The sequence below is a fragment of the Mobula hypostoma genome, chromosome 6, assembly GCF_963921235.1.
Source record: "Mobula hypostoma chromosome 6, sMobHyp1.1, whole genome shotgun sequence".
Taxonomy (NCBI): domain Eukaryota; kingdom Metazoa; phylum Chordata; class Chondrichthyes; order Myliobatiformes; family Myliobatidae; genus Mobula; species Mobula hypostoma.
Window position 1 is genome coordinate 136,171,907 of NC_086102.1, and position 12,699 is coordinate 136,184,605.

The 12,699-nt window shown below is 44.5% G+C and overlaps 1 protein-coding gene across 2 annotated transcripts in view; it reads right to left on the reverse strand.

Moving 5' to 3' along the window:
* The window catches only part of LOC134348430 (SH3 domain-binding protein 4-like), an 83,065-nt gene that overhangs the window by 26,694 nt on the left and 43,672 nt on the right, over positions 1-12,699 (reverse strand). For both annotated transcript variants that reach the window (XM_063051797.1, XM_063051798.1), the window contains exon 3: positions 8,435-10,803. In XM_063051797.1, coding sequence (XP_062907867.1) covers positions 8,435-10,803 — 2,369 coding nt within the window. The remainder of the gene's footprint in view (positions 1-8,434; positions 10,804-12,699) is intronic.

A 12,699-nucleotide genomic window follows, 5' to 3' on the forward strand; every position in this document is an offset into this window, starting at 1 on the left:
GAGCAATGGATTTCTGCTTAACCCTTGCAGAGCATTACTGAAGTCAGTTATCTAGTTGTAAAGATAGGCACAAGTGGAAACTTGCAGGTTTTTGAGGGCGTAATAAATCTCACCTTCAATGTACAGCTTGCAGAAGTACATTGATTAGTGAGGTTGCTAACACTACCACTGAGCTGTGAAGTCCAAAGCAGCAAGCTGCAATTTAATGTCTTGAGATGGTTTTAGTTAATTTTAAACTCCTTTAATGTACACATCTGTTTCTCTAAGCAAGTTCCTATTCAAAATGAATCATCACTTGCAATCAGTCTAATAGAGGAACAATGAAGTCATCCCATTTCTCCAGACTATGCTGGAAATTTTGCAGGAAACTACGGTACACGCCCATTGTCCCTGCCTGTAGGATGAGAGTTTGATTTGTCGATCAAGCTAGACAAAACAAGTCAATAATTCAATTAATCTTTCCTTAGGAAATAAAAGAAGCTAGGAGATTAAAATACTTTGCTAAATTTAGCACCTTTCAAAATTTCCACTTAATTTCTTACAAGGTCTTCTATGAGCTTCCATCAAAAAAATGCTACAAAAGATAAGGCACTTGGTAGTACCGCAGTACCACACCCAGTGGACAAATTATATAATTGTACACAACTTCTAACTACATGGTTGTAAATAAAAACTCAGTTCTAAATGTACAACAAATGCTTTTGGAATCTGCTGTCTAACCACTGGGACAAATGCAGAAAAGGTGAAAATTGCCATAAAAGTGACCAATAAGGCCTACTGGAGGAAAAAATTTAAAGGCAGGCAGTTTAGCTATAAATTTGTTAAGATCTTAGATGTTTGGCACCAATCACAATGTTTTCATTTCCCATCTTTAAAGGCTCAAACTTCCACCATCCACCAACGATACTCACAGTTTTGTTGCAGAATCAATTTAACCAGATTAATGCTGTTAAGCCGATAATGGCAAACTGCTTATGGGGCACATTGTGTGTATCCCGAGCAAGGTGAGGAGGTGGGGTCAATGTTGTGGTCAAGTACACAGACGAATGGCAAAGGTAGCTAAAAATAGATTTAACAGATATGCTTAAAATGGAGGAAGGACTGAAGACTTATGCAATAGTTATGAGGCTAATAACCAAAGGTCATCAGCAAAAGAACCATGGTGATAGGAAACTGATAAGAGTTGCAATGGTTCAGCTTTTATGCTGAGTGTAGAGACTTTTTTGTGGCTTTTTAAAGAGAAAACCAGAAAAATATTTGATAAAAAAAAATTGCGAGAATGTAAGGAAAGAACTGGGAAAAGGAATGCTTTAGAAAAATCTGTTGCAGAACTGAAGTGCTCAGCTTTGCTGTACCAAAGATTCTACTCCGTAAAAATATGCAAGGACTATGAACTTATCCTGTCAGGATAAACATGGTATGGTCCCACCATACCCTCCAGCCATTTCTATTTCACTGACCCAACATTTGTATAGTATTGTAATTAAAGGTTTCCCAGTAACAGTGCTGGAATAGTGCAAACGGAAAGCGTGTCTGTGTTGAATTCCATACACAAAATCCCAGTTCGTTTTATTTTGTAATGAAGCTGATAAAGGGGGAAAGAATTGTGTCCCATGGCATAGCCCGTACTTGTTGAGTTAGGGTATGTATCTATCACAAATACACATATACCCTAAAACATGTCCAAGAAATTTGCACTGTTAACTATCATTGGTTTTATTGTTGACTGCTTTAAGATCATCAACTAGAGTGAATGTTCTACAATTACCACACAAATACAAGCCGTTGAGCTTAAGTAAGCAAATGTTTCAGTTCAATGTGTCATTAAATCTTGTGCAATCCAGGGAAAGGAGACATGAGGTTCACCCACCAAGACAGGTAGAGACCACAATAGAACCTAAATCCCCAAAACCAACAATGCCCTCTCTGTCGAATCTGACTGCTGACCAGATTATCGAACTAGTAAAGCCAGCCTTCAGGTCATACAAATAGCTGGCAGCAGTCCCCATCATCACCAGTGGTGACCCATGGATGTAAATAAAAGCAGTGTCAGGGGACCGGCAATGTAATATGTTAATGAACACAAGGGCAGGTTTGGTATCTGACCTGCCTTTGTCAACCACTGGAGAGGCTGCTTACATTAGGGCTGTAGGGAGAGAAACAGTGAAGGCAGGAAAGAGTGAGTCCCAGATACTTGAAATCGATGAAGTGCAGCTTCCAGTGTATTTCAGGATCTGTCCAACTAATGAGGGTACGATCCTCAGAGTAGACATAGTGAGGGAGACAGGGACTCCCTCATAGTTCAGGAAATCTTCCCCAAGTGGGGAACCTCAGCCCAGGTGGACTTGGATCAAGAAGCACATTTCACTGGGAAAGTGATGAAGGAGGTGAGCAAACTGTTAGGGATTCAACGACAACTCCATGTACCCTACCAACCCCTAGAGCTCACGGGAGAAAGGATGAACCTAACAATCAAAACTGCCTGAGCTAAAGCTACTGTATAACAGAGACGGGAAAGATATGAGTTGATGTCAGGAATCCTGACGAGGTTACGAGCAACACCAAAGCACACGCTGGGTTTGAGCCCCAATGAATTACCGATGGGGTGAGCAATGTGACTCCCTTATGGGGTGATTACAGGCTGCAGTGAACCTGGAACTTATAGGGATAAAATGACTCCGGATGTAGAGAACCTCTGTAACAGCTTTAAGTGTTGAGGGACTGAGCAAAACAACGGCAACACATTGCTGATCAGATGGAGAGAAGATAATCCTCCCACAGCCAGGAGACCAAGTGATGGGAAGGGAGCTGCCTAAAAAGGCAGGGTTTGTTCCCAGGTGGACAGGGCCACAGGTGGTGCTCCTGACAACCGACACGTGTTTGTGTACTGTACAGACCTGGTGAGGCAGCCAGTGGAAACACTGGACTCAGGTTAAACCAAATCACTCACCTTCTTGTCACCCTCACAAAGAGAACAAGGGATCAGGTCCACCCAATAACACTGTCATTACAGAGAATCTAGGTGATGAAACCAGCCTACTGTGTCATACCTCACCACTCCTGATGGAAGAAGACCCACAGATGAAAGAGAAGGGAAACACAGATACAGGAGGGAGAGGGGAGGGGGAGAGGGGAGGGGGGGAGGGGAGGGGGAGGGGAGAGGGGAGGGGGAGGGGGAAGGGGAGGGGGAAGGGGAGGGGGAAGGGGAGGGGGAGGGGGAGGGGGAAGGGGAGGGGGAGAGGGAGGGGGAGAGGGAGGGGGAGAGGGAGGGGGGAGGGGGAGAGGGAGGGGGAAGGGGAAGAGGGAGGGGGAGAGGGAGGGGGAGAGGGAGAGGGGAAGGGGAGGGGGAGGGGGAAGGGGAGGGGGAGAGGGAGAGGGAGAGGGAGGGGGAAGGGGAAGAGGAAGGGGGACAGGGAGAGGGAGGGGGAGAGGGAGAGGGAGGGGGAGAGGGGAGAGGGAGGGGGAGAGGGAGGGGGAGAGGGAGGGGGAGAGGGAGGGGGAGAGGGAGGGGGGAGAGGGAGGGGGGAGAGGGAGGGGGGAAAGGGAGGGGGGAAAGGGAGGGGGGAGAGGGAGAGAAGAAATCACATTCAGTGTCAGAAGGCAACCACCCCAGCTGAATGGGGAGTGAACACTAATAAACTGGGCCTTTTCAGTGGTTGGGCCAACGATCGAAAGGACAGTCCGGGAGGGGCTGCCACCGGGGCAAAGACCTTGCAGCTATTTGAATAGAGACCAACCACAAACTCTCATGTAGATCGATCAATAAGACTGATTGTCAAGATCATTCTGATAATCTCCTGCTGTAGCATGGAATGTGAACTGCTGTCGGTGAACCGGAAACAAAGTTACCTTGCTGTGAGCCTGCCCACAGGTTTACTACAGACAGCCACAACTGATGGTTTTAGCTGTCAGAGCTTGAAGGGTGATCACATTTCTGGATTGTTTTATTGCCATCTCTGTGCAGTCTTGTAGATCAGCGGTCCCCAACCACCGGGCCGCACAGTATGCACTACCGCGCCGCGAAGAAGCGATATGAGTCAGTTGCACCTTTCCTCATTCCCTGTCACAGCCACTGATCAGCCATTACACATGTGAGGTCATGACCCGCGCGTCATCCATGTCAGCGCGGGAAGGAGATCAACTCCTCGAGCTTGCAAATGACAACGGGCTGAAAAGTATGTTTGACGTAACATCTGTGTCGGCATTTTGGATCAAAGTCAAGGCTAAATATCCTGAGATAGCCATGAAAGCACTGAAAACATTGCTTCCATTTCCAACATTTTTCTGCAATGAATACAATAAAAACTAAACTGCGGAATAGACTGGACATAAGGAACCCCCTTCAAGTATCGCTGTCTCCCATCACCCCTCGATAGGACCGTGTTGTTGCAGGGAAACAAGCCCAGGGCTCCCACTGATTCAGCAATATTGGTGTGTTGCAATGATTTTATATATTCATACGGGGAAAATATGTGCTGTGCGTTTAATATCCAAATGTTACTTAAAATGTTATGATACTATTGACTTATAAGTGACCTATATAACCATATAACAATTACAGCATGGAAACAGGCCATCTCGGCCCTTCTAGTCCATGCCGAACGCTACTCTCACCTAGTCCCACCGACCTGCACTCAGCCCATAACCTTCCATTCCTTTCCTGTCCATATACCTATCCAATTTTTCTTTAAATGATAATATCGAACCTGCTTCTGCCACTTCTACTGGAAGTTCGTTCAACACTTACTTCAAGCTCCCCTGATAATTGATTTATCATTATATTCATGCGAGGAAAATATGCGCTCTGTGTTTAATATTAAATTCGTTAGATAAACCCTTTTAGAAACAAAATTGAGTGTATTACCCACTTATCACCTATATTCTGGTAGTGATTAACACTCACCCCCACGAACAGAATCGCCAAAAAGGATTTCCTTGGGCCGGGGGGGATCGGCAGGTCACGACGTGCATGCGCATTGGTGCCCACGCAAGGCTTCATGGTCATTGTAGTCTTTTGGGTAAACAATGCATTTGACTGTTACTCTTGTCCGTTGGCAACCCTACCCGCCCGCCCCTACCCCCCCCCCAGTCGGCCGGTCCGCAAGAATATTGTCAATATTAAACCGGTCCGCAGTGCAAAAAAGGTTGGGGACCTCTGTTGTAAATAGCCAATTAAAGATTTTAGATTCTGTAGATGTAGGTACACATAGGTTAGCAATTGGGGAAAGGATCCAAAGAGAAGGGCAATTTTCACTGCCCCATTTAATCAGACCCTCCTTAAAGTTTGGCCTTCCTGGGGCCAAGAGGAGGGTACGTTATGGTGTATTCTGGAGTTATGTGAATACAGCAGATATTAACTCAGACAAAAAAACAGGTTTCAGTTCTTATTGCCAATGTAACCAAGTTCAGGAAACTTGCAATTAGCCCTCATTTTTTCTGTAATTGCAAGCAGTAAATTGAGTTAAAAGCACAGCCTGCTCCACAGGGTAAATTAAATATGCAAGAGCCAAACATTAAGACAATAGGCTTGTGGTAATTGGTTTGCATCAAACCAGGCCCTATTTAGCATATCAAACATGGTCACAGGCATTGGCATTCAATAGTAATTGATTTTTATTTGCATTAAATAAGGAAAAGAATCATTAGATTAAGTCCTTTCACCTCCATAGATTGACTGTTGCAATATCTCAGCAAGAATGGTTCTGCCACAGCCTTCTGAGCTAACACTCACAATTGCTGGAGGAACTCAGCAGGTCAGGTAGCATCTATGGAAACGAATAAACAACATTTTGGAACAAGATCCTTCATCTGGATTGGAAAGGAAGAGGGAAGAAGCCAGAATAAGGTGGTGTGGGGAGGGCAAGGTGTACAAGTCAGAAGGTGATAGGTGAAGCCAGATGGGTGGAGAGGGGAGGAATGAAGTAGGAAGCTCAGATGTGATGGGTGGAAAAGGTAAGGGGTTAGAGAAGAAAGTATCTGATATGGACCATGGGAAAAAGGGAAGGAGGAGCCTATCACCTCCCTCTATCACCTCTGGAGGGAGGTGATAGGTAGGAGAGGAGAAGAGAAAAGGTAAGAGGAAGGGCCAAGTGGGGAAATATTACCAGAAATTGGAGAACTCAATGTTCAACCAGAAGTTACAGAGCATAGCTTGGCACACAAGAGAGTGCAAATGATAGAATCAGAAGGAAACATAGAAAAACAGAAAACCTACAGCACAATACAAGCCACTGTACCGAACATGTACTTACTTTACAAATTACCTCGGGTTACCCATAGCCCTCTATTTTTCTAAGCTCCATGTGTCTATCCAGGAGTCTCTAAAAATACCGTATGGTGTCTTCCTCCACCATTGTCGCTGCCAGCTTATTCCACACACTCACCACTCTCTGCATAAAAAACTTACCCCTGATATCTCCTCTGTACCTACTTCCAAGCACCTTAAAACTGTGCCCTCTCATGTTAGCCATTTCAGCCCTGTGAAAAAGCCTCCGACTATCCACATGATCAATGCCTCTCATCATCTAATATACCTCTATCAGGTCACCTCTCATCCTTCGTCGCTCCAAGGAGAAAAGGCCGAGTTCACTCAACCTATTCCCATAAGGCATGCTTCCCAATCCAGGCAACATCCTTGTAACTCTCCTCTGCACCCTTTCTATAGTTTCCACATCCTTACTGTAGTGAGGTGACCAGAACTGAGCACAGTACTCCAAGTGGGGTCTGACCAGGGTCCTGTACAGCTGTAACATTACCTCTCAGCTCTTAAACTCAATCCCACAGTTGATGAAGGCCAACTGTAAGCCTTGTTAACCCACACAGTCAATCTGTGCAGCAGGTTTGAGTGTCCTATGGACTGGACCCCAAGATCCCTCTGATTCTCCATACTGCCAAGAGTCTTACCATTAATACTATATTCTGCCATCATATTTGACCTACCAAAATGAACCACCTCACACTTATCTGGGTTGAACTCCATCTACCACTTCTCAGCCCAGTTTTACATCCTATCAATGTCCCACTGTCACCTCTGACAACCCTCCACACTATCCACAACACTTCCAACCTTTGTGTCATCAGCAAATTTACTAACCCATCCCTCCACTTCCTCATCCAGGTCATTTATAAAAATCATGAAGAGAAGGGGTCCCAGAACAGATCCCTGAGGCACACCACTGGTCACTGAGCTCCATGCAGAAAATGACCCATCTACAACCACTCTTTGCCTTCTGTGGGCAAGCCAATTCTGGACCCACAAAGCAAGATCCCCATGAATCCCATGCCTCCTTTCTTTCTCGATAAGCCTTGCTTGGGGTACCTTATCAAATGCCTTGCTGAAATCCATATACGCTACATCTACTACTCTACCTTCATCGACATGCTTAGTTACATCCTCAAAAAATTCAATCAGGCTTCTAAGGCACGACCTACCTTTGACAAAGCCATGATGACTATTCCTAACCATATTATGCCTCTCCAAATGTACATAAATCCTGCCTCTGAAGATCTTTTCCGTCAACTTACCAACCACTGAAGTAAGACTCACTGGTCTATAATTTCCTGGGTTATCCATACTCCCTTTCTTGAATAAGGGAACAACATCTGCAAACACCCCCCCCCCATACCAGACAGTAATGCAGCCTGTCAGAACGCTCTCCACAGTACAACTATACACAGCGCTAAGCAGTATTGCATCCGTATTGTACTGTCTCAGTACTTTTATATTTGTATGCTGTAGCACTTTTATTATTCACAGTTATTTTGTAAGTAACACTATTCTTTGCATTTCTGGTCAGATGCTAAATGCATTTCATTGGCTTTGTATCTGTACTCAGCACAATGACAATAATGTTGAATCTAATCTAATCTGAAAATTTTTGAGTGTACTTGTTGACATGCCAAATCTCTTAAAACTCCTTTCATAAGCTTTTCTTCTCTTCTTGAACACACAAAGAGCTGAGGAACTCAGTGGGTCAGGTAGCATCTTCATTGGGAAAAGGACAGACAAAGTTTCAATTCGAGGTTCTCCATCTGGACTCAAATGAAGAGCTTTGACCTGAAACGTTGAGGATCAGAGATGCTGCCTGTGTGACCTTAGTTTGGCACCTGCTCTGTATTGTACAGACTGAGCACCAAGCTCCAGGAGATGGAAGAAAACTTGTGGCAAGATACCCAGGCCCATTCTTCTACCCCAGAACAGTTGCTGAAGTTTACAGGCCAACCCTGCTGAACGATCAGGTTCAATGACCTATCATCAGGATCATGAAAACCTTAACACAAAGCAAATTTCTTTGTTCCACAGTCATCCTGTCTCACACTGCACTGTATAGCTTATAATGAAGAATGGCTCGACTGGAAATTATCCAGCAAAGGCAAAAGCATAACATGGCCATCTAAGAAACAGCAGATATAACACAATATATTGTATACTCACAGACATCAGCTCTTTCTGAAAGGACTTCTTCTCCTTGTTCTCTGTATCATTGCAGTCCTCCTTTAGCTTTTCCAGTACTGATGCCACTCGCTCCGGCTCACTGTCAATCTCTGTCCGGCAGAAGTGCACAAGAGGCACGTTTTTGTAACCCAGAGCATCTGCAAATGCTCTCCAGCTACTGATATTCTCCATGAGCGTCATCCTTACAGAAGCATAGATGTAAGTGAGAAACTTGCTGGGGCGTAGGATCTGCTCCAAGAGCATAGAGGTAGTGAGATCAGGTCCCTGAAAGTAGCTGGGCTTCATTTTCCCAACTACTAACACATTTTTAGCATGCACCAGCCCTATCTTCCCTTGGTAGAACCCAGTGTACCACTCTTTTGTTCGGAGATGACCTTTCAACTTAATCTTCTCTTCACTTAGTAATGCAATCACATCTCCCTTTTTGTACTCCAACAGATAGTAGTTTTTGCACTGCCTCACGACAGTCTTCAGCAGCTTCCCGTATTTCAGATGGTTTACTTGGCGGTCCTGAAATATGGGGTATTTACTTGTGATGGCCAAAGGGGAAAGAACAATCTTGCCAACTTCCTTCTTCTTCAGAAACCTCCTCTGCCCGCTACTTCGGACCCCGGACTTTGGAGGCGGCTGCGGTGTCCTCACGCAGAACTGTGTGATTATTACCTCATGATCATTTTTGACCTGGACCCTCAGGGTGAAATCGGAGATCTCGTCAGGGACGCGTGAGTGAACAGGGAAGATCAGGCGGCTGACCTTGCTCAGCTTCACCTGGAACCCGCGGACAACCTTAACCTGGTCGGAAGGCTTGACCTCGTAGTTGGAGATGTTGGGGTGTATGCTGATCCTCAGGTCCTGGGGCTTTTCCAACACAAACTGGTGCTTGCCCCATAGCTGCAGAGCAACAGGTGGCGCACTCACAAGCTCTCGGCTCACTTCATTTACTAGCAAGGACTTGGGCGTGCTATCATGCCCAAAGATAGCCACCACCATCTTGAACGAAGGATGAATGTGCTTGGGACCATACACACCAACCGTGATTTTTTTGTTAATGTATTCCCACACTGTAGCAGGGTACTGCAACATCTTGGCCTGAGACACCACAACAACGTACATACAAGGCTCCAGACTCTCCAGCTGGACCTGCACCGTGTCACCGTAGTGATACACCTGAGACATTGGCAAGAAGGGCCCATCTTTACTGTCACTGCTCAAGCAGGTTATACAGGCGTCCTTCTTGCTTGACACATTATCTTTCAACTCAGCAGAGATCTTCATCTCCAAGGTGAGGAATGTTTTAACTTCCATGTTGCTTAATTTGATCTCGACGACAGGGCTGATAGTTGTACATTTGTCATTGTTCAACTCTACTGGGGGATCCAACAGGGCTTTCATGGAAATTTGCTGTGTTTCTCCTGGGGAGATGTGTCCTTCTGGAACATGAATACTAATATTGGTGTCCAGAAGCTGAACTGCTCCACCAGTGCTGTCCAGCTTACAAACAATATTTGTCTCAACAGGCTGAGTCTGACCCCAGCCAGGGCTTTGCCCAAGGGAGTCTAGATCGTGACAGGAACGTGCCAGTTTCCTGTGGTTAAGCCATGCTGTTCGAAAGTCCTCCCTGCTCCTGAACTGTTCGGGTTCTGGAGACTGCATATTGCTGAAGAAACTAGTGGGAGGAGGCCCTGCAGACTTGGCTTGCAGGACTGACAGCTCAGACATACTGTACGATCGCTTGCTTCTGAAGAAAGGATTGTTCCGACTCAGGATCGGATCAAACTCCGCTTTTGAGCTGATCAGTGGGTCTATATCAATGACATTATTACTTTCACTGTTTGGTGTTAATATTTTTGAACTATCAAGAGGTGGTGCTAATGGATCAAACAACAGTAGATCCACCTCTGATTTAGGTGCCTGATCACTTTTGGAACTGGGGCTCTGTGCATTTCCATTGAGAAACGGGTTGGACGACGTAAAGCCATTCACAAACGGATTGTTCTGTTTGGTATTTGAGGTCATTTTGTCAAAGACGTCTCCCCAATCGCCAAGTAAATCCATCTCTTTGACTCCTTCATCAGAACTATCACCAATGTTATCTACCATGCCACTATCTCGAAGAGAGGAGCTTTTGTCGACAGGCCGTACGTAAGAAGCAGGAATGTATCCCATTTCTGTATTGTTGTGGGCATACCACCATTCAGGGCCAGAAGTATCCAAGACGTATAGAACGTCTCCTTTGTTAAATTTGAGTGTGGTGAAATTAGTAGGGCAGTAATCCTTAATAGCCACAACCTCTCGCGCGTCCCCAAAAGATGTAGATGCGTTTAATCGTAGCGTACTAGGAGAAGGCACTGTAAAGGTTAAAAGGAGGAGTATTAGCTTACAGGAAGATATAAATGTATTTAAACATCAAGTTTACGTCTTCATATTAGGAATACATCAACCATTTCAATCATACTTGCTCATTGAGGTAAAGCAAATTTAATTACAGTGGAAGTTTGATAAACACATCGCAGACATCCAATCACAAACAAGAGGAAATCTGCAGATGCTGGAAATCCAAGCAACACACACAAACTGCCAGAGCAACTCAGCAGGCCAGGCAGCATCAATGGAAAAGAATAAACTGTAGATTTTTCAGGCCAAGACCCTTCATTTGTCCTGATGAAGTCTCAGCCCGAAGTGTCATATGTACTCTTTTCCACAGAAGCCGCCTGGCCTGCTGAGTTCCTCCAACATTTTGTGTGTGTCACATCATCCAAATTCTTTGAAAGTTTTTGACATGCAGCATAAAGTGCTCCAATAAACAATACAGCCCAAAAGGAGACCTTCCAGTCTACGTTAACGATAATGCACAGAGAAAGCATTCAGCTAGCACTGTGAGAACCCAAGCATTGCACTTAAAATAGACAGCACATTCAGGGGCACTTTGAATGCCGCAATCAAACCCTGCTGTACATTGTTTTGTAACCTGTACACATTTTGTTCATATTTTCTGTGGATTCTCCTGTATAAAAACAGAAACAGTGTGATCTCTACAGCAATAATGTTACATTTCTGTTTATTTAATTCCACAAGTAGTTAAACTCAGGAAAGGATCCAGTTTTTCAATAGATTATTCCCCGGGTAGAATGGAGCTGGAATTCAGAAAATTTAGTTTGAAAATATATCTATTCACAAACCTAAGGTTTCCTGATTGCTACAATCTATCATCATTTATTATGTAATTGCCAAGGAGATAGGTGTACTGTGTGAACAGCTGTTATCTTTGCCAAGCCCCCAGGCCACAACATCCAATGTCCTACATCTTCCTTCATCCCCAGAAGGAAACGATGTGTTGAAACTTACTTCTGTGAGAGCCACAGTAACGTTGATGTCTGCTAACACTGCAAATATCAAGGATGGCATCTTTTGGCTTAGTGCCTGCACCCACTAAAGGCCAGTTTAAAAAGTGACACTTCACTGCTATACTATCTTTTTAAAGGAAGACACATAAAGCTTCCTCCTGAACTTACCCTACAGAATATAGTAGGAAGTTTCACATCTTGTACATGAAAATTTAGAATAGTTTACAAACACAAGCGATTTTGCATATGCTGGAAAACTAGAGTAAAACACACAAAATACTGAAGGAACTCAGCAGCATCTATGGAGAGGAATAAAGAATCAACATTTTGGCCGAGACCCCTCATGAGAGTAGCTTATGCATACCTTGAGTGAGGAGGATTTAACAGTGATCCCCCTTCCTCATTTCAGATTATTAAGCGAATCCTACTTGATGGAGAAAAGCTTATCATAGTTGGGAAGATGGGGGAGAGAGGCAAGTTAGTAAAAATTGCAGGATATCATTATATTTTTGGCAAAGGTTGTTAAAGACATTAGGATCAGGCTGGTTTGATGGAAATAGTTTAGTCATAATCCAGCTGAATGGTACAATAACATGGGGGGGGGTGGTGAAAGAGTTGCAGAATTGTAAATGCTAGTCCTTAATTTCTGGAATGAATACGACTTCCTTAAGGTCATAGCTATGATAGCATCAACACAAAGGAGCTGGTGATTGTTCTGAGTCATTTCAAATGGATCCTCTTGCTCAGGCCAAGTCTGATGTCATTTTCAGAGTGACTTGCTCTGAGAACACATCCCATTAACTGGGAAGGACAACAGAAAGCCATATCATGCAAGATCCAATCTTCAGTTGCATTAGAACATTGAACAGTTTCAGGCGACATTGCCTGTGCCAACAATAA